The sequence below is a fragment of the Schistocerca cancellata genome, chromosome 5 (assembly GCF_023864275.1).
Source record: "Schistocerca cancellata isolate TAMUIC-IGC-003103 chromosome 5, iqSchCanc2.1, whole genome shotgun sequence".
Taxonomy (NCBI): Eukaryota; Metazoa; Arthropoda; class Insecta; order Orthoptera; family Acrididae; genus Schistocerca; species Schistocerca cancellata.
The window spans coordinates 485954105-485980319 of NC_064630.1; the positions used below are offsets into that span (position 1 = coordinate 485954105).

The following is a 26215-nucleotide window of genomic DNA, read 5'->3' on the forward strand; positions in this document are numbered from 1 at the left end:
TTCATGTCCTTCAGCCTGACAAGGATCCGTCGTCCTTTGATAGTTACCGGCCCATCAGTCTAACCAGTATTCCTTGTAAGTTATTAGAATGGATATTGGTTTGTCAGCTCAGTTAGGTTCTTGAATCTTGGAAACTTTTCTCTCTTTACCAGTGCGACTTTTGGGAGGGACAGTCTCTGATCATCTGCTTTGATTGGAAACCACAGTTCATCAGGCCTTTTTTCAGCACCACCATCTTGTCACAGTTGTAAGGCCTACAACACAGCTTGGTGCCATTACATCCTTGTTATGCCTAATGAGTAGTGGGGTCTTCAGGGCCCTCTCCCGATTTGTATTCACCAGTTCCAGTGCCACCGGTTGTTCAGAGTTCAGGTTGGCACTGTTCTCAGCTCTCCGTGGAGCCCAGGAGAATGGTGTTCCACAGGGCTCAGTATTAAGTGTCCTTCCCTTTCTCATCACATCGTAAATAATGGAATTGTAGCCTGTGCCAGACCGTTGATTACTCCTGCTCTGTATGTGGATGGTTTCTGTATTTGGGCTAGCTCCCACTCGGTGGCCTCTGTAGAACAAGTTGCTACCCACTGCACTTCCACGTGGACACACTTGCATGGTTTTCATTTCTCTCCCCTTAAGTTGAGGGTAGCGCATTTGTCGCCGTACTATGGTCCACCCTGATCAAGAGCTTTCTCTTGATGCCCAATGCCTGACCATGGTCCCCCAGTTCTGTTTCTTGGGTCTTCTTTTTGACAACAAGCTTACTTGGTTGTCTGATATCCATCATCTGAAGGTTGGATATTTTCATAAACTCAGCGCCCTTTGCTTCTTTGCCTACACCTCTTGGGGCATAGATTGTTCGACCCTTCTCTGCCCTTACCTGGTGCTAGTTCTGTCCTGTGTTGACTGTGTTTTTCAAGTTAAAGGATCAGCTGCCCCTTCTATACTGCTGCTCATAGACCCAATTCACCTGTTTACCCTCAGGTGCTTTTCACACTAGCCCTGTCGATAGTCTTCTGATTGATGCTGGGATCCCTCCTATTTTGATTCAGTGGTCACAGATCCTGGTTTCCTATGCCATCACTATCTGATCTTCCACTGCTTGCACTTCCTATTCTTATTGTGGCTTGGTACCATCTCTAGCCCGCTGTCCACCCTCAGGTGGGTTTACTGATTGGGCTCCGCCTCACTTCCCACTGCCATGACTTCCACCTCCCCTCCTTGTTGTCTTCCTGATGTTCTCTCCCGACACCTGCTCTTGGTTAGTTTCTCAGCCACAGATTCGACTAGATCATTTCCGTGGACAGAAAGCCTCCATTGCATCAGTTGTGTTCCATTGTTTGTTCCAGACGCTCCTACAGGAGTTTCAGGATGCCATTGTTTTTTACACCGATGGCTCAAACTCTGTTGATGATGTGGGATATGCCTTCACATCATCTGTTGGCATGGAACACCATCTCTCACCTGCCATGTGGGGGGTGTTTACTGCAAAATATGGCCAGCTATCGGGCCCTTTGTTTTATTGAACAGTCCTTCCTCACCTGAGTTTTGTACAGGCTATCACTTGGTATTTTACCTACGGCCATTTGATCTCTGCCATCCACAACCTCTTTGCTGATCTTGGTGATGCTGCTTGTTCAGTTGATTTCCTTTGGGTTCCTGGCCATGTATGTATCCCAGGCAATGCACTCACTGATCATCTTTCTTTGTGGAGGGGGACAGACCACCTACCCCCATTCTCCGTGACCCCTCTGAGGCCGATTCACCGCTCTACATCAAATCCCTTTTTTTACTTAGTCATGAGCTGACTCTTGGTAGGCTACCCCCCCCCCCCCCCCCCTTCCCCCGTCTAACAGACTTCAAGCCATCAAGGAGACTCCCACCATCTGTTGTTCTTACCTCTGCCTCTCCGAGCAGGAATCTACATTCCTCTGCCATCTTCGTATTGGCCCTACTTGGTTTTTTTTTTTGCTCTGCAGTGAGCCCCCCCCCCCCCCTCCCCCTGGTAGTTGCAGGGCTCTACTCGCAGACTCACATGTCTGTTCTTAATTTTCTTCTGAAAGTGGTTTGTTCTCTCAGGTGGGTATCAGGATGGATTAGTGACAATGCTGGTGCCCCATTGTGCATAGTACCTCTGGGGCATCCCTGTTTCCACCCAAACTTCTCCTGTGCATTCCTCTTCCTGATGCCGTGACATTCCTTTTCCCTCTTTGCTTGCAGGTTATCCCTTCCCCTTGAGTGGTCTGTCCTGTTTGTGTTGTTCCTCCCTTGATTTCTGTCATCCTAGATGATGGAACCAGTGACCGCACTGTTTGGTCACCTCCCTCAAATCCACCAACTAACCGACCAACCAACCAACCAACCATCTTCCAGCAGGATAGCTGACCATGCCATAAGGTCAGAATCATGTCATAGTGGTTTGTTTTGTAGAGCGTGATAGCAAACTTGTGTAGATGTCTTGGCCACCAAATTCACCTTATCGGGACCTGACGGAACACATTTATGAGACTGTTGGGTACCAGTTCCATGCCAACAAACCACAAACTCACACTTTATGGGAATCGTGTGATCTGTGCATAGGCATTTGCATTTGCTGCCACATGCCTGCTGAAACTGATGCAGAACTTATTGAATCCTTGCTAGCAGAATCACTGCTGTATTGCGTTCAAAAGGTGGATGAACACACTATTAAGCAGGTGGTCATAACATTTTGGTACATTAGTGTATACAGAGTAGTCTTGTGAGTTCTGAAAGATATAATACACAGGTTAACCTGTTACCTCTTATTATCTGATGATGACCATGTTTTATGTCTTACGTTGAATAACAGCTGTAATTTAAATATATCAACATGATGAACACAGAATTCTAATGCATGACTTGATAATTGCTGTTCTAGGTGAAAGGTCTTTCAATAGAGCATGAAAAGCTGGCTGTAGTGCACAGCTCCCAGGCTGGCTCTGTGAATCATGACAGCCAACTTGACTCACCCACTAACAGGAAACAGTCAAAGCTTAATAGCTGTCTTTCGAAGGAATCCCATGAAGGAAACACCCCAGAACAGACACAGCAGCAACAACAACAACAACAGCAGCAGCAGCAACAACAACAACAACAGCAGCAACAACAGCAACAACTTCAACAACCACCTCCACCACCTCAACAGCAGCAACAGCAACCACAGCAACACCATCATCATCAACCACAACCACAAACTCAACCACAGCAACAGCTGCACCAACAGCATCCATCTACCTCATCATATACAACAGCATTGTATATGCATCCATCACATTATCGCTATGAACAGAGGGTTCCATTATCTCCTTCCCATTACGATGCTCCTCCTCCACGTAAACGTCACCATCGCAGCTCGTCGGAGGTGATGCAAGATGCAGCTGCTGCTGCTGCAGTACGCGCATCCGTATTGCGTGATGGCAGTAAGCCATCAGGGAAGTTGTCGCCACTATCACTGGCTTACCGTCCATCAGGAAGTCAGCAACAGAACCAGCAGCCACCTCCCCCTCCACCGCCGCCACCTGAGCCTGAACTCAAATCTGAACCAGACAAAACTTATGTACAGAGTCCTCACCATATGCGATATGATTCTGCTGCTGATCCAAATCCTGCTGCCACACCTGTGACTTATGACAGAACTGCTGCTGTGGATGTCGACCCTTCAGATCCTATTGGCTCAGACAGCCGCCGATCTTCAGTGGATACTGGGAGCAGTTGTCCCGAAGGTAAGTTCATTCTGCTGAAGAATTAAGTTAGTTACACATTTCATATAGGATGTAAGATCTATTCTGTGTGCTTGCGCACGCATCTGCGCAGGCGTGAATGCGCGCGCATGCCTGCGCAGCTTATTACTTCTTTCACTAGTGTGAGGGGTTGAAGTGTGAGCCACTTTGGCAGTAGTTTCTAGATGAGGCTGTTCCAGCAGTATTGTGGACATGGATGCCAACAAGCACCCAATAGCTCACTGCATATAGGCAGAGGTAGTATAGGCTAACTGCTAGGTCCTGTTGCATGTGTTTTCCACGTATGCGAGCCACTAGGACACCTCTGTCTTCAGGCAGTACATTTGTGTGGGATGTGACTCAACTGTCTCATTGACCATCTGTGCTCGCAGGTGGTCTTTCTGAGTGGAACCGCATGTTCTGGATCACAAATTTTGGTGCAAAGTATGGTATTATCCATGTGTAGAATAGAGGTTTTACAACTACTGCAAAGAAATAAAAACTTATAGTATTCTAGTAGACTATTTAATCTCTTTTGTTTTTATGACTGTGAGGTTTAGTTGTTATTTTTCTGTTGAATGTTTGTTTAATGCGAGTAATTGTGTTGCATCATTTACCAGTTATGACAGTATTAGGAAAAGAATAGATTGCTGCTCAACTTATATTGGACGTGTTGAGTCTCAGATAGGTGCAACGGAAAGACTGCTAAAGAAGTAAGTCCTTCCTCTCGATTAGACAACACACGTGCATGCAAACACAACTCACTCACAGATGGCCATTGTGTTTGGCTGCCAAGGCCAGACTGAGAGCAACAGAATATGATGGGAGTAGCAATGTGGGGGCGAGTGTTAAGGAGGAGGAAGGGGCAGGGAGGGGAGGGGGAGGGATAGCAGGGTAGTAAAGTATTGCTTTGTGGCGCCATACAGGGACATGGTGGGAACAGAGAAGGGTAGCTAGGTGCCATAAGGAGGTAAAATGCTGGGGGGGGGGGGGGGGGGGGGGAGATGGAGTGGAAAAGAGGTAAAGACAGCCTGTGTGTGTTGCAGGAATAGGAGGCTGGTGATGCTGAAACAAGGAAGGCGATTGGTGGTTGAGGGACAATGACTGACGACGGTTGATGTCTGTGGAGTTTATGAGATATAGGATATATTGCAGGAAGAGTTCCCACCTGTGCAGTTCAGAAAAGCTGTTGGTAGAAAGGATCTAGATGGCACAGGCTGTGAAGCAGTCATTGAAATGAAGAGGGTTGGGTTGGGCAACATGCTCAGGAACTGGGTGGTCCAGATGATTCTTAGCCACAGTTTGTTGGTGGTCATTAATGTGGACAGCTTGTTGGTTGTCAAGCTGATGTAAAATGCAGCACAGTTGTTGCAGCTTAGCCTGTAAATTGCATGACTCGTGTCACAGGTAGACCTGCATTTGGTGGAATAGGTGATGCTTGTGACCAGGCTGGAGTAGGAGGTGGTGGGAGGATGCATGGGACAAGTCCTACATCTGGATCTATTACAGGGATATGGGCCATGAGACAAGGGTTTGGGAGAAGGGGCAGAGTAGGGATGGATGAGGATATTGTGTAGGTTTGGTTGGTGGTTGAATACCACTGTGGGATGCATGGAGAGAATAGTCTGTAGAATGTACCTCATTTCAGGGCATGACAGGAGATAGTTGGAACCCCAATACAGTTGCCCCAGTCCTGCGTGATACTGAGTCACAGTAGGACTTGACAAGGTATGGGTGACTGGAGAGATAAGGCACGGTCGATCTATTTCTGTACTAGATAGGGAGGTTAATTATGGTCTGTGAAGGCCGCAGAGAGACCCTTAGTATATTTTGGGAAGAGCTGCTCGTCACTACGGATAAAACGGCTTTGGGTGGTCAGGCTGTATGGAAGGGATTTCTTGGTATCAAGTGGGTGGCAGCTGTCAAAGTGGAGGTATTGCTTGTGGTTGGTGCGTTTGATATGGACGGAGGTACTGATGTAACCATTTTGAGGTTGAGGTTAACATTGAGGAAAAGTGGCTTGTTGGATTGAGTAGGACCAGGTGAAGCAAATGGTGGAGAAGGTGTTGAGGTTCTGGAGGAATGTGGGTAGCTTGTCCTTACCCTTGGTCCAGATCACAAAAATGTCATCAATGAATTTGAACCTGGTGAAGGGTTTGGCATTCAGTTTGGTTAGGAAGAATTACTGTGAATGGCCAATGAGTAGGCTGGCATAGGATGGTGTTATGTGGGTGCCCATTGCTGTATCCTGGATTTTGTTTGTAGGTGATGCCTTCAAAGGTGAAGTAATTGTGGGTGAGTGTATAGTTGGTCATGGTGACCAGGATGAAGGTCGTAGATTTGGAATGCATCAGGCATTGGGAGTGGCACTTTCCAATAACGGCAAGGCCATGGACGTTGGAGATGTCAGTGTGAAGGGGAGTGGCATCAGTAGTGATGAGCAGGGCACTGTGTGGTAAAGGAACAGCAACTGTGGAGAAAATGGTTGTTGTCTTTTATATAGGAGGGTAAGTTGGAGGTAATACGCTGAAGGTGTTGCCGTACGAGAGCAGAGATTCTCTCATTGGGGGCACAGTAACAGGCCACAATGGAGCATCTGGTTACTGTGCCCCACTGAGAGAATCTCTGCTGTCGTAGATCGCCCATTTTCAACCTGTTACCTGGAACCTACCGCCTTACATAAAAGGCACCAACCATTTCCTCCAAAGACTCTCCACGGTTCCATTTCCTTTACCACATGATGCCCTGCTTATCACTATTGATGCCACATTGCTTTACACTAACATCCCCAATGCCCATGGTCTTACCATTATTGAACACTACCATCCCCAACACCCGATAAATTCCAAACTTAAACTGCCTTCTGGTCACCATGACCAACAATATCCTCACACACAATTATTTCTGCTGTGAAGGCATTACTTACAAACAAATTCGGGGTATCACTACGGCCACTTGCATGGCACCATCCTTGGCACCATCCTGTGCCAACCTGTTCATGGGAGGACAACCCATCCACATTTCTCCAGAAACTCAACACCTTCTCCTCTATTCGCTTCATTTGCTCCTCCTCAACCCAGCAAACCACCTTCCTTGATGTTGACCTCCACCTCAAAGATGACTGCAGTAGTACCTCCATCCTTTTGTCCCTTCCGTACGGCCTACCAACATGTGGCCATTGTATCTACTGTAACGAGCAGTTCCTCTTGAAATATACAAAGGATCTCACTGAGGCCATCACAGACCATTACCCTTCCACACTTGTACAGAAACAGATGTCTTGTGCCTTATCTCTCCAGTCACCCATCACCTCCCAAACTACTACTGTCTGACAAGAGAGGAGCATTCACCTCATGTCTCAGTACCACCCAGGACTGGAGCAACTAAATTGTTTCTCTGCCAGAGTTTTGACTACCTGCTGCCATGCCCTGAAATGAAGAATGTTCTACTCATTATCCTTCCACCTCCTCCCACAGTGGTATTTCGCTGCCCACCAAACCCACACAATATCCTCGTCCATCCTTACTCAGTCCCCACACCCAGTGCCTTGCCTAATGACTCGTGTACATTTTATGAACCTAGATGCAAGACCTGTCCCACACACACCCTTCCACCGCTACCTACTGCAGTCCGTTCATAAGCACCACCTATCCCATAAAAGGCAGGGCTATCTGTGAAACCAAGCCATGTCATCTACAAGCTAAACTGAAACCACTGTGCTTTATTCTATGCGCGCATAACAATGAACGGGCTGCTTGTCCACATGATTGACCACTGACAAATTACGGCCAAGAAACAGCTGGACCACTCAGTTCCTGAGCATGCTGCCAAACAAAATATTCTTTGTTTCAATGACTGCTCAAAGCCTGTGTTATCAGGATCCTTCCTACCAACACCGACAGCTTTTGTGAATTGCACAGGTGGGAATTCTCCCTGCAATATATCCTGTGTTCCTGTAACCCTCCTGGCCTCAGCCTTTGTTAGTCACTATCCTTAAGCCAGCTACCCCTTCCCTATTACCACTCCAACACTACACAGTCTTCTATTCCACCAACATATCCACTGTCTTTTTACTTCTCTACCTCCCCCCGCCACACACACACACACACACACACACACACACACACTGCCCTCCATCTAATGCCAGCACCTTACTGCTCCCCAGTCTTGTCCTGCTATACATCGCCCCAGCCTCCCCCTTACCCCACCACCCAGACTGCTTCTCCTATCGTGCACTGTTGCTGTCTGCAGTGTGTGTGTGTGTGTGTGTGTGTGTGTGTGTGTGTGTTTTTCTCTAATTTAGAAGAAGACCTTTTGGCCAAAAGTCTACTTGTTTAGCAGTCTTCTTGTTGTACCTGTCTGCGAATGACTGGATTTTCCATTGTTTGATTGTACCAATTATGACAGGGAGGGAGAGAGAGAGAGAGAGAGAGAGAGAGAGAGAGAGAGAGAGAGCACTTCTAATGTATTCAGGCATCATCATGATATTATGTAGATAAAAGTTAAATTTATCATACAAGATTTAAAGTGTTTGTACACTATTTAAGGAAGTAGTAGATCCACAGATGAATATGAAACTGAGTCTCACAAAGATAAAAAGTCTTAGACTTTGCGAGGTATTAACCGAAGAGAGAAAGTGAGGATGTTTAAATATTTTAAAAGACGGGTTTGGATACTTGTCTAAGAGAGGGAACTTGATTATTTAATATATTAATTAATCGTAGAGTAGCTTTGAAAATCAAATTAGTTTTGTTTTGGTAAGGTCTTTGATAAGTGGAAGAAACTGTAAGATGAGCATAAACTGAAACATAAATAGAAGAAAATGGGGAAAATATCAGAAGGAAGGGAAGTGAGAAACAAACATGCAGTCTACAAAAATTAAAAGTTAAGTGTGCTTCTTATTAATATTTTATTAATTTTACACATTAGCTCCAACTTGATAACAAACTTCATTATTTATTCTTCATAGTAATATCTCTATTCTTTGATAAAGTTGACTGTTATATCTTGGAGAGAATTGCAAGGATAGTGAGTAGTAAACCATCAATTTCCTCATCATCATTGTATTGTATATCAAAAAAACTATATTTCAAAGAGTTTCAATAATGCTCATGTTCATATGAGTCATTTATTAAGTTACTGGAACAATCTTTTCTTGCATTTAGTGACTTGATACACTTACTTCATGCTGCTTTTAGATTCATTCAGAAAATAAAGATGATTTGTAGATTCACTCTCCATAACTGTTTAATGACAACCAGTCTCTTCCCTGTATTCAGCAAGATTGTCATATAGACCAGTTCACTTTGTGAACATAGCAATTCATGACCATAAATTGGCAATTTCTAGTCACAATGACGTAAAAGACAAGGCATGATGCATTATTTGGAAGCAGAGAGAATGGTAGCCATTTGCCAAGTTTTCCCTGCTCTCTGGATACCTCTCATTCACTAATAATAGTTTCATCCTGAATGAGATTTTCACTCTGCAGCAGAGTGTGCACTGATATGAAACTTCCTGACAGATTAAAACTGCATGCCTGACCGAGGCTTGAACTCAGTCCCAAGTTCGAGTCTCGGTCCGGCACACAATTTTAATCTGTCAGGAAGTTTCATAGTTTCATCCTCTTTGAGAAATGGTGTAGTCTGAAGACTGCCTTTGTTTTTCTCATGTTGGTTGTTGCAAACCAATCAGCTTGATTGGAGTGTGGCTAGTGTGTTGCCTGGTAGTAGGTGGCCTTGTTGCTCCACTATTATGGGGAAGGAACAGTTGACCTTAAAACTCTGATCTGATCTAGTAGTAGCACAAGTAGAATTGGAGCAGTTTGAGTAAGTTTAGAAATAGGATAGATAACTGGACTGTGACCAAACCTGCAAACTCGACTGGCTTTACTCTACCTCCAACAGTGTCACTGCCTTGATACTATAGACAAAAGTATATAGTCAACCCAAGGCGGCCTGGAACAGTCTGATAAGACTGGAAAAAGTACAAGTTAAGGCAAGTAGTAGTCTGGGGCTTAAAAGGTGAAGGAGGTCCATCTGCTGGGTAGTAGTCATAAAAGGGGATGTCTGAGATAGTACAGAACTCCGTGGGTAAGAAATACTAGGCAACTAGTATTTTTAAGCCAAGTGCAGGGCTAGGTGATATCACCTGTGATTTAGGCTTTATGGGGAAGAACTTGGTAAAGAAGTTCATATAGTCATTATTCGTGGTGTTATGAATTAGCATTGGAACGTAATGTAAACTGTATGCTGGAATATGACATCAAGCACATCAATATGAATGTTTCTCACACTGACGTAAAGATTGTGACACTCTTTGAGAAAGATGACAAATGTGTAAACACAGAGTTTTCAGAAGTCAGTCAGCAGAATGGCCTGATCACACACATTGGTGTGATAGGTGCATCATACCACACACATCATCTGGTGTGCTACATGCAGCATGGGACTACATCTGAATGTTTCCAGTAAGAGGTTATTCACACAACTAATTTCCAGAAACCAGTGCAGTTTTTGTCCCCTCCCTATTATTTTGAATATTTTCGCTAGGCAATTTTGAGAGTAAATTTTTATTAGAACAGAATTGCTGAAAAACTACAGATGTAGGTGTAACAGTCAGTGGCAAAATATAGGGCAGCAGCTTGGAGAGTAGGAAGGGTGATACTCATAATACATTTGGACGTTACAATCAGAACATAATATGCTTGTTAAGTAAGGAAGATGAGCTTTTCGTATTGGTTCAGGAAACTGAAATATTTAAAGAGACTTTAAAGATGTGCTATGCCTAAGCTTGTAAGGGTGTTGCAGGGTAGGTTGTTCTGAGAAATAGTTAATAAGGAGAAGAAAAAAATATTATTACACTGTGCCATTTTCGATTTAATTAGCACTGAAGTCAGCCAGTCAGGCCGATGTGCATGTAAATTTAAGTGGACTGCCAGAGATGGTGTTACCAGGCAGGTTCTTCATTTGGCTTCCTAAAATTGAACAAGAGAGTGATGCAGAAATTGGACATGGGACAGTAGTAAGATCAAACCTGAGCCAAAGGCAGAGCAATCTCATGCATTATCATCTAAGCTATGAGAAAAACTGACAGTGATCGTATCCAGCGGGTCACTTGAATATGCATGTGCAATGACCGGATTGACTAACTACAATGCTAATTAACTGAAATGGTGCAACATAGCAGATTTTTTTTCTTAACAGTTATTTCTCAGCACAACCTACCCTGTAACACCCTTACAAGCTTGTCAGACTGTTTCTGACCACCGTGTATATATATTAAAGTCCCAGGCTGTAGATGTAAATGAGTACTGCACTGAACAGCTGTTTGAATGCTTGAATGCTATACTTCAGCAGCAGACTTGTAAACATAGAGGTGGTGGTGGTTAGTGTTTAACGTCCCGTCGACAACGAGGTCATTAGAGACGGAGCGCAAGCTCGGGTTAGGGAAGGATTAGGAAGGAAATCGGCCGTGCCCTTTCAAAGGATCCATCCCGGCATTTGCCTGAAACGATTTAGGGAAATCACGGAAAACCTAAATCAGGATGGCCGGAGACGGGATTGAACCGTCGTCCTCCCGAATGCGAGTCCAGTGTGCTAACCACTGCGCCACCTCGCTCGGTAGTGTAAACATAGAAGATAGCACTTCTGACAGTGTACAAATATCCAACAGTAAATGCCTGGAACTCCATTAAGCTGTTGGGGAGGGTACTGAAACGATTTAGTAGAAGTAGTAGGGAAGTAATAATAGCTCTCTTTCAGTATTGATTTCATCTTGGATAGTTCTGATTGAGATCTTTTAGAGTTGCTTATTCATGCTTTGGTTTGGTACACACAGTATCCCTCTAACAAGAATAGGATGACATAGTGCAACAGCACTTGATATTTATTTTTAAACCCAACTGTCTTTTATGAAGTAGTTCTGAGCTCCATAGTAAATGGTTTATCTATGACGTAATTTTAAACTTGATATGTCCATCCGTTTGAGAGAAAAATGGTTCTTGACAGACAGACAGAAAGACATATAGACAAACAATTACGCAGACAACAAATTGATCCTATAATGGTTCAGTTTTTACCAATTGAGATATGGAAACCTAAGAAAGATCTGGATTTCAATCGACGAGTCAGCTGATCCCACGGTCGTTTCATTGCCAGTGTCATTGTTTGACCATTACATACTTCAGAAGGTGAATCAATAAAAGCATTCCTGCTTGCAACAGACTGTCTGAAAAAGTTATTAGATCCTGCAGAAGGCAGATCATTAAAAGCATTCCTGCCTACAACAGAAGGTCTGAAAAATTATCTATGTAAAAAGTTAACAGTTGCAATATAAAGACTTCAAGCTTGTAAGTCAATGCAATCAAAAGATCTGGCCTTTTTGTCACTTACTTTGATATGTTGCCATTATCAATACCAATAACAGGCCAAAACCATTGAACTTCTCAGTTCCCAGGATGGATGAGCTATCTGTGTACATAATTGCGTTTATACAAACCCACAGTGCGTGAATTCTATTCACACTTATGTGTATTTATTTATTTATTTTATTGATTTTCATTACCTCCTCATAACATTCACTTAATTGAAATTTTTTTGCAAACTTTAGTTACTGGTCACTTATTTGTCTGTATACTTCTTCAAAAACTGTCTTAATGTAGGATTCAGTAGTTTTCACAAAGGGATTCTGGCACCAGTACAGGCATTATATAAATCGAATGCAAATTGTGACTTTCGACTGTATGCTGCCATTGCCATTCAGCAGGGTGTATGCGACCCGGGATAACCGGCAAAACCCCAGAAATTTTTTCGTCTGGGAGAAAACCAGGAACAGCCCGGGAATATTTAGAATTCCGAGAATTTTTTGGTTTTTAGTTTTCAGTTAAATTTTTGTAATTTTAACTGGTAAGAAACAATGCTGCCAGATTCAATGGGGGCAAACTGGGCTATCTGCTCCAGATGGCAAGAATTCATATTCTTGAGGAAAAAGCCTTGTTTCACAAAGCGCCCACTATCCAACGCACGTTGGTCTATCAATTATTCATATGATTTTGAAATGCATCTCTGTTGGTTTTTTTAACATTTGTGAACATATTCTAAGTTTATTTCTGAATGGATCATAAGTTGATTTTTGAATGTGTGCGTACTGTCATGTCTCTGCCAGGGGAATCCACATCGCATCTAGGAATAAACTTCCCTGCAGACAGAAGGGGAGGGGGCTATACGAGCTGAGCGGAATAAAGCCAAACGGGTGAATGACAATCGCTATTTGTTTATGTGATTGACTGGGTTTGTGAATGATCAATGTTGTTATAATTAATAGGAATAACAAATAAGAAAGATTACATATTATCTTCTCGGTCTATCCAAGAAAATGAAATTTGATAGAAAATTTTTGGCCAGACCGCTACACAAGTAACGGCCAGTTGTACAGACCCCGGTAGCAGCCACCTAAGTTCTATTCTGGGAGTAGCATGGAAAATGCGTTGTATGAACACGCCTGACCAGAGAATAAAAGTAGTTGATTGTGGCAGGGTTCGTGAAATTAACTAGAGAATAAGTTTTGTCACTGGCAGGAATAGTTACAGAATTAGTGATGACATGATTGTTTGTTAGAACAAGGAAGGCGAAGAAACAGGGACATCACACAAATTATGGAAGAATATGATAATTCCAAATTTATATAAAAATTTCGTACTACTACTTTTCAATCTCATGCTTGAGAAGCTGGAGTGTATGAATGAAATGTGAAACTATTTCCGGACATAAAGCTTTTTGCTTGTAGTAGGCCTAATAGGCATTCAATATTCGTACTTCCTGAATTATATTCTGTCATGTTAAAAAAAAAAGGTGACTATTTGTGCTAAAACGGCCTGTTTATATGGTGTGTGTTACAGTTGCTGCAATATTAGACAGGCCTATTTCATTTTATCTAGCAGACAGTGACAAAATACACGTAGTCAGATCGAGAAACCATACCAATTGTGGGTACTATTTGTATTAACTGCTTTTTCAGCATTAGACATTGACATTTTGTTTTTTCATGTGGCAGAACGTTTGAGGAAGTTTGAGGTAATAGATCCTTTCCCAGAAAGGAAAGGACACCATATAAAGCTGTAGCAAGGTTAGAGAGAAATAAATGCTACGACTTAAGGATTGAATAAATGTGTACTGTCTTACTTGTCACTTGTCTTTATTGGTTTCATGTATCCTATATTTACTTATATGTTACACAAAAAAAGCAAGTTATCAGCTAATAGGCAATAAAGAGTGCAAATTTTCTGAAGAGTTCTTGTTCTCCGGTTTACAAATAATCCCATCCAATATTAATTGTGAGTTTTTTAAGAGGGGCTGGATGTCAAACTGGGCGACTGGGAGCAGGAGAGACACCACAGGACATTTTAATTTCCACTGTCCTGAATATAGTTTGATGGCATCCATTACAAAATATTATACGTTTGAATTCCACAGAGCGAAAAACGATGATGTGTGATAGAAGAATGCTGTGTGAAGAGGCGTTGCACTGCCATTTGGCACACTAAAGACCAGATAACATGTCTTACATTTCCTCGAACACTTGTTTTATATATCATACTCTTCAGAAAGATGTGCACTACAAAATGAATGTATTTTTGAAAAGTCGTTTTTTTTCCCCAAATTTTTGGCGTCCTGCCACAAACACTCGAGGGAGGAAGGGGGGGGGGGGAGGGGGAGGGGAACCACTATCTTCTATTGCCGTGGTTCGGAAATATCGTTGATCCAATGCTGATGCACAGCGGGAAGATGGATAGTCTCTACGTGACCCGTGTTTACATTTAGTGAATTTGCTGTTTCCTCTTTGTTTATTGCACTCATGTCAAGTGAAAACAAAATGGATTTCTGTGGCCAGGAGCTAGCAAGTGAATTAAAATACATTCACATAATTACGGAAGGCTAAAATATGTTACTAGTTTCAGATTTTATTCCCACCTTTCTGACAGTCAAGCAGTAAGCACCTTGCAGAACAATGAAGTTATTTTTGTCGGTTTGCTAAAGAAATTTGGCTTTTATTAATCTTTTCCGCTAAGGCAGTCAATTTATTTGAAACAAAGTGTTTAATTCTACACTATTGGCTAGTTTCAACTGTTCACTCCATTTCAAAAGTACATCTTTTCATCTTCTAGCACGTATGGCATAATGCCATAATAAAGAACCAAACATGAGATAATACAGTACTGGTTCTCCAAGAAAATTTACATCCGAATCTGGACATACGAATGTGCACTGTAAGCTGAATTATGCATTTTAGTATGGCTCACGAAATTCCTGCACTCTTGGACTATCCTCTGATGTTTTGTTTCTTTTATGACATAATATAAGATCTTCTAATGTTTTACATGTACGAGCATACAGGCTTCCTGTGCCATTGTAGCTGCGCAAGCACGGTGATGCCTGTTACGTGGCTCTTTCCGGCAACTGCTGAAACGAACCTATTTCTAACAGGTCGCAGGAAAATATTGCGAATGGTTGTTTGAAAAATGTTACTTTCAAAGTAAATTTCCTTTTATGCAAGCTGAACCATGTGTGAGAATGTACAAGAAATCACAGAGTGTTTACCTCTCATTTAAAAATAATTCTTTGAGGACAACCATTTAGAAAAATTTCGAGCCCAGAAGATCAGACATTTATGTTGTTGTTAAAAATTTTACTGTCACATTTGTGTGATGTAGCTTAAAGTGTAACATGCACAAAAAAGATCAATATTATGTGTAAGAGCTTAGCTTCTCTTGCAGCTTATTAATCTTCGAGACCAATATTATATGTGAAAGCTTTTCTTTTCTTGTAGCAACACTGTGTATATTAATTTAAACCATTAACTTTTCCCATTTGTGCATACATTAGCCCACAGCTCATCAAGCTACATGATGATGTCAAATGAAATTCTATTCACGGTATGAAGATATCAGCTTCTCTAGACCACTATATCACTACCCTTGATCATAAACTTCAGAGATGAAAACTTTTTGTGCCAGAAACCAAGCTTGGAAAGACGATATCATTAAATGATGCTGCTTCTTTGAAGCTAAAAATAAGATTTTTTAATGTATGGTGCCCTTGTGCTGTTAGTAACCATGTAAGTTTCTGCATATTACATCCTGCTGGAATACGTCTATCTTGGTTATCAGTCTGTCATAACTTCATTTTTTGCCTGGTGTTCCAGGCGAGAATAACATGCTGGCAATTCATAGAATGACATGCTGATGATTCGTCATTCTCATCTTCTTCCTTTTCTTTCTCCTTGCAGTGATAGAGAGTGCTTCCCGCTGCTTATGTGTTGTGGTTTTATTTTTCACAGCTGTCAAAATGTTTACGCACCATCCACCAAAGGCGCTGTGGAGCAGCATCGACAAGTTCTGTTTATTCTTTGACCTCAAGAGTGCAACTTTCATTGATGTCAGTAGAGTACATAGCTACACATTAATCTTCTAGAGAGATGGTTCTCTTCATATGTCAGTCTCTTAAACTATTTTTCATAACAAGATATTTTCCTTCTTGTTGTATTAAATAGTATTTTGCCATGGTGCATGAGAGTTGTATTTCGTGTACCATCCTGGCTGAATATTATAACACCCAAAATGAACCTGTTTGGATGGCTTATACCGAGCCTCTACGAAACTGGCAACCCCGATGTGATCAGCCCGCATAAACAGCCCAGAAAAGGCAAGAACTTCTGTTAATACAATTTTGCAGAATGACAGTACTTCCAGTGTCCAGACTCATTGTGCGATTGTCCCTTTCATGGTTGCACAACCCTGCACTGTTGTTTATGCAAGTTGAGGCAAGCTTTCACTATACTAGAATATCTACTGATTCCATGAAGTTTGTCTTGGTGATTATCAAACTGGATCACCATTTCTCAGGATAGGTCGAGGAAGTGATTACAGCATCACCTCCGACAAATTTCTACAAAAAAAACTCAAGGCAGCACTGATCCACAGAGTATCTGCCTCACAAGAAGAGTGCATGTGCCAACTCTCGACACGGAAGACATTGGCATCTGGAAACCATTGTAATACCTGAGACATTTGAGAAGCAAAATTGATACCTGCATTGTACCTGCAACCTGCTATGTACCTTGTGGAGTAGCTGCCAACCACTGCAAGTCAGAGTTATGCAGTGTCACAAACTGAGATGCCTTTAGATGCAGTTGCAGACATGGCTGACAAAATACAAGATGCTATGACACCCACTTGTGTCAGTGCAGTGACAGTGCAGTGTTAACAGTGTATCAAAATCAGTGGTTATGTGCACTGAGTATGTTTCTCTCGCAGTCAATGTCAATGTGTTAACAAAACAGATCAGGAAATTTTTCTCGCGTGACGACTCTTAACAATGACAGGAGTCGCTACCGCAAGAGGTCAATAGCCGTTCGTAAACAAACTCTTCAACACCTGGACCAGGTGCGCAAGTGGACCTCTCCTTGAGCCTACTCAGACGCCAGTGGCAGTTTTATGTAGGCGCCTACTCATCACTGATCAAAAATCAAGTCAGAAATTCTTGGTGGACACCAGAACAGACTTGTGCAGAAATCCATGTACCTTGTTACGGCAGTTGACCAGCAACTTTTTTTCTGCTTGTCTGTGACAAACAAGTCTTTGATATTAGCATGCGGTACTCAGTGGTTTGAATTAGATTTGGGACTGTGCTGTGCCTTCGAAAGGAACTTTGTGATTGATCGACCCGACAGGTATGGGTTTCCAATGTGGTGTAGCAGTGCATACCACAAGTCTTGTCCAAGTGTCAAGTGATGAGTATGCAGATCTATTGCAACAGTTTCCAGCCGTGACAAGATCTCCGGAAGCTCCTAAAGAAATACATCATAGCACTGTTCGCCATCCTAAGACTAATAATGGCGCACCTGTCTCATGTAGAGCTGTACAAAAAGGTCTCGACTGTGTGGCCAGTGTGATGGCAGAAGGCATTATTCCCCCGTCAAGTAGCCCATGGTTGCCTCTTCTCCACCTTGTGCCTGAAAAAGTGTGGTGCTTGGCACCAGTGCGGTGACCATCGAGCACTTAACGTTTCAACAGTGCTAAACTGGTATCTTGTACTCCTATTGTGGGATTACAGTTGTACTTTACATGGCACAGCCATGTTCATTGTGTATAATTGTGCTAGGGCCTTCACTCAAATTCTGGTGGTAGAATGGACAGTCCCAGGACAGCCATCATCACTCCATTTCATTTATTTGAGGGTCTTTTTATGAAATTTTGCCCATGTAACACTGCACAGTCATGGTAATGGTTCGTCAAATAAGTGCTGCCCCTACGATTCTGTTTTGCCTACCTGGATGACATTCTTGTCATTTAGACCTGGAGAACAGCATCAGCAACACCTAATTGAAATCTTAAAATGCTTAGAATAGCATGGAATGGTCCTAAACACTGCTAAGTGTTTGTTTGACCAGTCACAAATTAATTTTTAGACCATCAGATTTCCTTCTCAGGCTCACAATCATTGCACAAAAAACTAGAAGCCATTCTGAAGATTACATGACCAGACACTGTTAAGCACTTATGCTACTTCTTGGTCATGTTGAATTTTTATCATTGCCATTTGCGACATTCAGCGGAATAACAGGAACTGCTGACTTCAGCACTTAACCAATGTAAATACTCTGATTCATTGGTCAGACATGATGAGTTCGGCCTTCAAAGCAGCAAAACAGAGCATAGCGAATGCCACACTCCTGGCACAGCCCGAACTTCATGTACCCCTTGTGCTAGTGGTAGATGTGAGCCAGGCTGCTGTTTGTGCATTGTTGCAACAGTTACACAATGCCACATGGCGACCACTCAATTTCTGTTTGTATAAGCCATCATCATCACAGCAAAAGTTGAGTACATGTGATCAACAACTTCTCACATTGTATGAGGCAATTGAGTACTTACACCCACTGTTAGAAGCCAGTGTGTTCATTGTCCTCATGGATTATAAGCTGCGCACCTACACCATTTGACAAAACTACAACAGTTGCTCAGCACATCAGTACAACCATTTGGAACTTATCACCCAGTTCAGTGCTGATATCAAGCATATTTTGCGCATTGACATTGTGGCATTTCTTCATCTTTCTCACATTGATAGTGTTTCAAGCACCATTGATTTCACAAAACTCACCAAGGCACAACACACATACCTGGAGTTCCAGAATGATGTATCATCAATGTTAGAGTTAGAACTAGCTGACATTCCTGGCGCAGATTTTAAGTTGTACTGCTATGTGTCAAGTGGATGCCTCATTGCTTTTTACCAACTACATACCCAACAGCTTGCGTAACTTGTGCCACCCTAACATCAGACCATCATTTCACATGGCCTTCAAAAGATTTGTTTGGTCTAGAATGCAAAAAGGCTATCACAAATAGAATTGGGCATATATCTAGTCTCAAAGCAGCAAGGTATCCCATCATGTGTGTGTACCGGTGGAGACTTCCCTGACACAACTTTGCGATTTGCCCATGTACGTATTGACATTGCTTGCCTGGTGTTTTGAGGACAGAATGACATGCTGATGATTCATAATTTTTCATCTTCTTTCTTTCCTTTTTCCTTTTAAATTAACAAAAATGTAGACCTTTGAATATTAATTGCAGCTGCTTTTCTGTCTACCACTCTTGAAGCTTCTAAAATTGGACCTCCATTATTCCAATCCTGTCCAAAGAATTCAAGAACAGAGCATAAAAGTTTGATGAGCCCTGTATGTAGTTTGAAATTCTCTTTTCAATCCTCAGTACCTTTGAAGCCTGCAAACAAGTTCTTATCTGAATTATTTGCTGCAAATCTCATCTTGAGACCTATCACACTACTACTAAAACAGTGCTGATATGATAACATTAGTTCAGAGCAACAACTGACAAATGCAGAACACTCCAACACTGGTAATAACACTACACTTTTCAGCGAGAGGAAAGGAACACAGAAGCATAGATGCTCGCTAGTGTATGTTACTGTTTACTGGTGAAATGACAACTGTTTACTGGTGAAATGGCAAGGGATTGTGCTATACCTATTGACTTGTTAGTGATGCAGGTGGGGAAACAGAGCAACCTGCAGTGGCACATAGTTGCTCCATGTCATCGACCATCTAACACCCATTGCTAGCTGATAGCCTCCACTAGACTTACTCATGCTTTACAGTTGTCAGCTATATGCATCCATGTTGCTCCAACTAACTTCATTCCATTACGGCATTACTTTGATCTTATCGCTTTTTGTGGCACATTTACTAACTAGCTATCTAGTTGCATGTCCTGTCCATCTCAATTTCATTTTCATTACAAACATAATGTGAAAAATGCTCACCTCAGTTCACAGAGGTGCTGAAAACTATCTTCTAAAGTTGTTCGCCATGACAACTCTCCAGCTCTTTGGTAAAGTACTGTACAGGTCAATTAACTGTTTCAAAGCTTTTTAGTACCAACATTAAAACTCCGATCTAGCCCCATGTGAGTTTCCTTTGTTTCCATAAGTAAGTTATCTGTTGAATTATAATTTTTTTACAGATGAAGAGGCATGATATCTTTTTAGTTTGCAAACATAAGATACATAAGAAAGAAAGATGCTTTGTGGCCATTTAATGAGGATAGAGTGATGAATTGCATGAAGAGAAAATTATACTGATGAACCAGAACATTAAGAGCTTGTTTTTATATTGTGTTGGTCTGCCTTTGGAACACAGTACTACAGTGAACCTGAGTGGTAGTATTCAGCATGTCATCGATAGCTTTCCAGAGGCATTTGGCACCAGACCTCTACATATAGATAGTGCAGTTTTGTAAATTACAAGTCAGTAGTTTGTGGAAGCATCTTATATGTGTTCCATCAGGCTCAATTTAGACTAATTTGGTGGCCAAGACATCAATGTGAATTCACTGTCATGCTCCTCAAACCACTATAGCACATTTCTGGCCATGTGGCACAGAGTGTCATCCTGCTGGAAGATGTTGCCATGCTTGGGGAAGAAATCAAACCTGAAGGTATACAGATGGTCTGCAATAATGTACACATTGCCCACAGTTGTTCACGGTATCTTCGGTTGCTACCACAGACTCCATGAAAACCTTAATGACTGTCACCCCACAGCATTATTAATTGAAAGTATTATTGGGTGAACATGGAACATGTAGGAGTTGTGTGCCTTGAACAGTGTGCTCCACAGTATTTGTGGAGCACTGCCATCATATGCTGTCATCAGATCTGCATATTCTACTTTACAGAACAAGCAAGTCTTCAAACCTCCGTGTTCTGTGATGAGGTATTTACATCCAACTCTTGTCCCCTCCTTGTGCTTTTACCAAGTTTCAACCACTTTCTGTAAATGCTGATGACAGCTGCATGCAAACAACCAACCAGATTTGCTGTTCCGGAGACACACTTTGTCAGGTTCTGGGCCATAACAATCTGACCTTTGTCCATGTTATTTATGCCAACAGATTTCCCCATTTGTAACTCATATAATTACTAGAATGAATCCCCATTTGTCTGCCCCACGTTTATTATTTTATTTTTGTTTATTTTTATTTTATACTTCTGGTTCTGTAGGACCAAATTGTGGAGCAAATCTCCATGGCCATGGAATAAGTCTGTACCTGAAATTAACATAAATGAATTAAAGTGTAGGAGACTCCTATGCAGGTGACAAGTTGCAAGTATATATTACTATAATCAACAATATAACACACGAATTAGCTTTATTTTTCCAGGAACTTTGTGACAGAATAGAAGGAGTACTTCATGAGGAAGTTTTTCAGTTTAGATTTGAAAGTGCGTGGATTACTGCTAAGATTTTTTAAATTTAAAATGGGTGCAGCACAATACTGCTTGCCTTTCTGCACAAGACTCAAGGAGGTGCAATCCAAGTACAGTTTGGATTTTTGCATAGCACTATCTGAGTGAAAGCTGCTAATTTTTGGGAATAAGCTCATATTGTTTACATCAAATTACATTAAAGAAAGGCCTGTGTGAAAATTCCCAGACTGCTGGACAGGGCTTGACAAGAGCTTTGCAAATTTACACATCATATTGCTTGAACTGTTTCTGAGCTAAAATACCATTTGTGATTGGGGAGACCAATTTTTGTGTTGGACCCGCAATTATTGCAGCTAGTGTTGTAACAGTAAATACAGCAGTGTTCAGTTTTTAAACAAAATCTTGGACGTGAGCTTTCCATGACAGTTTACTTTCTTACCTGAACATGAAGAAATCTGAATTATTCAGACTCACTAATCATATGCGTATTCTTTCCAATGAAAATGCCAATTTTAGTTAATCTTGTATTAGAACCTGTAAAAACTGAGTCTTACTATGATTTAGCATCAGTTTATTTTCTCAAGCCATGAATTTATGTCTTGAGCTGCAGTATTTGATACATTGCCAGTATTGCACTCAACATTCTTCACTACCAAGTTGATGTCATCAGCAAACAGAAATTTTTAGGATCAACTGTCATATTGAAAGGATATAATTTACATGTATAAAAAAAACAGTAGCGATCCCAGTACAGATCCCTGTGGCACCCCCACTTAACCATGCCATAATCAGATGCCCCTCATGGTCATTCTCATCATGGTGGAGCATGACCTTTTGTTGTCTGTTCTTAAAGTGAGAGAGAAACCAGTTGTGAGCTACTTCTCATTCCATAAAGTACCAACTTCTACAGTAACATTTAGTGATAGACACACACACACACACACACACACACACACACACACCTTAGGTAAATCATAGCAGATGCCTAGTGTCTGCAACTTTTTGTTTAATACATCCAGTGCCTCACCGCGAAAAGAAAATATAGCATTTTCAGTTGTTAAGCCTCTTCTGAAACCAAGCTGTACATTTGGCAGAAAATTATGTGTCCTGAAATGATCAGTTACCATTATATTCTTTCCTTAACTCATCACTTGCCTACAAACCCATCATGCGGCATTCACCCTCACAGTGAGCGGTAGTCATAATGTTTTACTTCATCAGATTCTTTTGAAAAATCAAAAATGTTGGAAAACCTTCCTGCTACCCTATATAATTGAAATGATCGAATTATGGCATTATTGGCTGGAAGATCACACCTGTGCAGCTTGTGATATAGCAGCAGCACTAACCTCTAGACAAGGAGCTGCCAGTGTATTTATAAGATTCCACATGACTTGCTTCAGTCACAAGTCCAGTCTCTAAATATCAGATATGTAACTGTCTAGTAGAAGTTGTGAAAGAGTGTGTGACTGTGTGTAATTTAGTACTACTGTTTTTATGAATGGGTATTCAGAATAAAGAAAAAGAGAGAGTAAATCCCTATGTGAGCACTTAGCGTACTACTCTCGTGAAGCACCACATGGGCAACTACCATTAATTAGCAGTATCTTAGTCATCTTGGAAACCCACTGTGAAGACATTTGGACTTTAATGAAATACAAGAACTGTCATCAGAAGTTACATTCCAGATATTATATACCTTCCTGTAATCACCAGGATGATATGTTTTAGTTCAGCACTTCCCATTTAGTGTAATATAATGAGACGAATAAACTGAATTAAATGAGTCTTTGAAACATAGAAACATGATGTGCCATGTTTTATGTGAAGATTTATTCTGAATATGGGCATTTCTATTCAGAGAGGAGCTCAAGTTTATCAACAAAGTGATTGATTTTAGTACCTATTTCACTATGCACTTTTTACCCCCCTTACATTTAAACAAGTTCCACTGATCTATTGTTCTTTTGGTTTTCCTTCTGAAATTATTGTTATGTAGTAGTACTAGTAGTAGTAGTAAACACAATCATTTGTGGAATTGTGGGGGCTTTCATTTGGCTAAGGCTTCTCTTTGAAATTAATCTGTGATTCCATATTTTTATGAACAACCCAAATGTTTAATGACTTCCTCTTTGAACCCAAGTTTTGTTCTGTGTCTTTGCTTTTAGAACTTTTCTTGTGATTTTATTGCCTCATGTTGAAGGTTGATTGTAATTTCCTTTTTACTTCAGGTATATTTTTAGATTCTCTGATGTGTACCAAGTGTCACCTGCAGGTGATTCTTAAATTTAATCACACTGTATGAATATCTCTGAGTTATTACTGTAACTTTATCAACCTTTATCACTTCGACACCACTAAGTTATGTTATAACTATTTATTAATTGTGCAAAGAGTTGTGCAGGTCAAGGACAAACCACTCAGTACTAGCTGTCAGATTATTGTTCATGTTGTTCATGTCAATTTACAGAGAATAATGTGTGTCATCATGAGAAATACTTATTGTTTCTTGGTCTAAAAGAAAAGTCACAGTGAACTGTTTTTACCTTTTCTTTTGTAGATTCTTTGAAGTTAAAAGAGTTGAAAATGCAATGTTATATTAGGGAACTAAAAAGAAATTTATTAAATGAATTCTCTGTTCGTGTTTGGCTGAACACAAGAAGAATCGACAAAAAGAACACATTCCTGGTGCTTTGCAATAAATTTTATTTGTTCATCAACCAGTTTTGACATGGTATGCTATCATCAATTGATGAAAACTAGTTAGTGAATAAGTTAATAGTGTTGCAGAACTGTATTGCCTTCAGTTGGGGAAAAAAGGGAGAGGGTATTCTAAAATTCCCCTACAAACTTATATGATTTGTAGAGGCAACTGAGACGTGAGTAGATAATATTTTGAATTTGAACCTATGTCCAGGAACATAGTTTCCATGCTATAACCATTTGAAAACATTCTGGTAACACAACCACTTTTACAGGTAATTTATTTGGCATGACCCAGTGTATCACTTACAGGGTTGCCCCAAGTTCTGGAAATCAGGGAATTTCAAATGTGTCAGGGAAATTTGGAAAAAAAAAAAAAACTGAAAAGTTTCTAGAATGAAATTTTCACTCTACAGCGGAGTGTGCACTGATATGAAACTTCCTGGCAGATTAAAACTGTGTGCCGGACCGAGACTCGAACTCGTGACCTTTGCCTTTCGCGTGACGCAGGAGAGCTTCTGTAAAGTTTGGAAGGTAGGAGACGAGGTACTGGCAGAAGTAAAGCTGTGAGGACGGGGCGTGAGTCGTGCTTGGGTAGCTCAGTCAGTAGAGCACTTGTCCGCGAAATGCAAAGGTCCCGAGTTCGAGTCTCGGTCCGGCACACAGTTTTAATCTGCCAGGAAGTTTCAAAAACTGAAAAAATCGTGTTTTTGCCACAGTAGACAAAATGCTTTGTTTACTGAGATGTCATGCATTGTCATTGGCTGGGCACAGTTGAGTACATGTGCCGCTTCCTACTCTCTCATTATCACTGCTTCTCCCCTTCCTGTCACTCACCTCAGCTTGCAGTCAGTGCTGGCACCCTTTCTTGCTACTAGCCTAGCAGCTGTATATCAGAAGCAGGGAGGTGTGAGGAATGGTTTGTTTGGATATGATTCTCAGAGGTCATTGACACAGCAGCCAGAGACAGCGGTTGTGACTCTGTGTGTGTGTGTGTGTGTGTGTGTGTGTGTGTGTGTGTATGGGCGCGCGTGTACGCGCGCCCGCGCGCGCTCATGTTTTCTGGCAGAAGCTGTGGAAATTTGATTCTCGTACACGCGCCCGCGCGCGCTCATGTTTTCTGGCAGAAGCTGTGGAAATTTGATTCTCGGAATGTTTGTGCAAGTTATCTGCTGTGTGGATTGATCATTTCATCAACATTGTGTCTGTGACGTGTGAATAGCTGGCCACATGAGTGGACTTCCATAATGGGCCAAAACTGCAGGCCATTTCTGTGGGTATCTCTAACGGATCGGGTCTGCCAATCTGAAGTCCATCATTTCCCACTAATTTGTAAGCCCTTCCCGTCGGATCTAGTCTCGGTCGATCTGCTCACAGGCTGGGTCTGTTTGTGTGTGGCATAATGCGTCGGATTTTCGTGGTTTATGCAAGGTCCCAGGACTGCGGTGCTCCTCAGCAGGCCAGAGGCCATGGGCAATGGATTTCAGAAATTGCGACTTTCTCACCACAAGTACAGTGCGGTGTTGTATAGGCATTTTATTTATTCTAGTACATTTTGGCACTTGAAAAATAATTTCTGGATGATACAAAGAAGAAAATTGTGGTAGTTGCTAGTGGTTTGTATGCTATGTACTCATATCTTTCTCGAAAGATAAGTCACACAATATCTGTAAAATAACAACCATAACACAGTGGGTATAACCAACAATAACAAACATTTTATTGGTGGTCACCTATAATGTTGGTTTATACAATTCTCCCTTGCTTTCAAGAGGCTTACTTTTTTTTTTTTAAGGTTATTTCTGAAATCAGTGAAGGCACTTTAAATCTGTCTTGCAACTCTGAGGAATGCATATTTTTGTCATCAAATTTGCTTCATTTTATTGAAATAAAATAACAACAGTGGTCTTAATGAATCACGTATACCCTCTGTCTTGCTTTCTCCATCTAAAAACAGTTCATTACAAATATGTTTATGTTAATACT

General features: G+C 41.4%; 1 protein-coding gene across 1 annotated transcript in view; it reads left to right on the forward strand.

Moving 5' to 3' along the window:
• LOC126187619 (zinc finger protein chinmo) overlaps nucleotides 1–26215 on the forward strand; it is a 114955-nt gene that overhangs the window by 48816 nt on the left and 39924 nt on the right. Inside the window, exon 4 of the mRNA XM_049928812.1 lies at nucleotides 2894–3737. Within this exon, the coding sequence (XP_049784769.1) occupies nucleotides 2894–3737 (844 nt within the window). The remainder of the gene's footprint in view (nucleotides 1–2893; nucleotides 3738–26215) is intronic.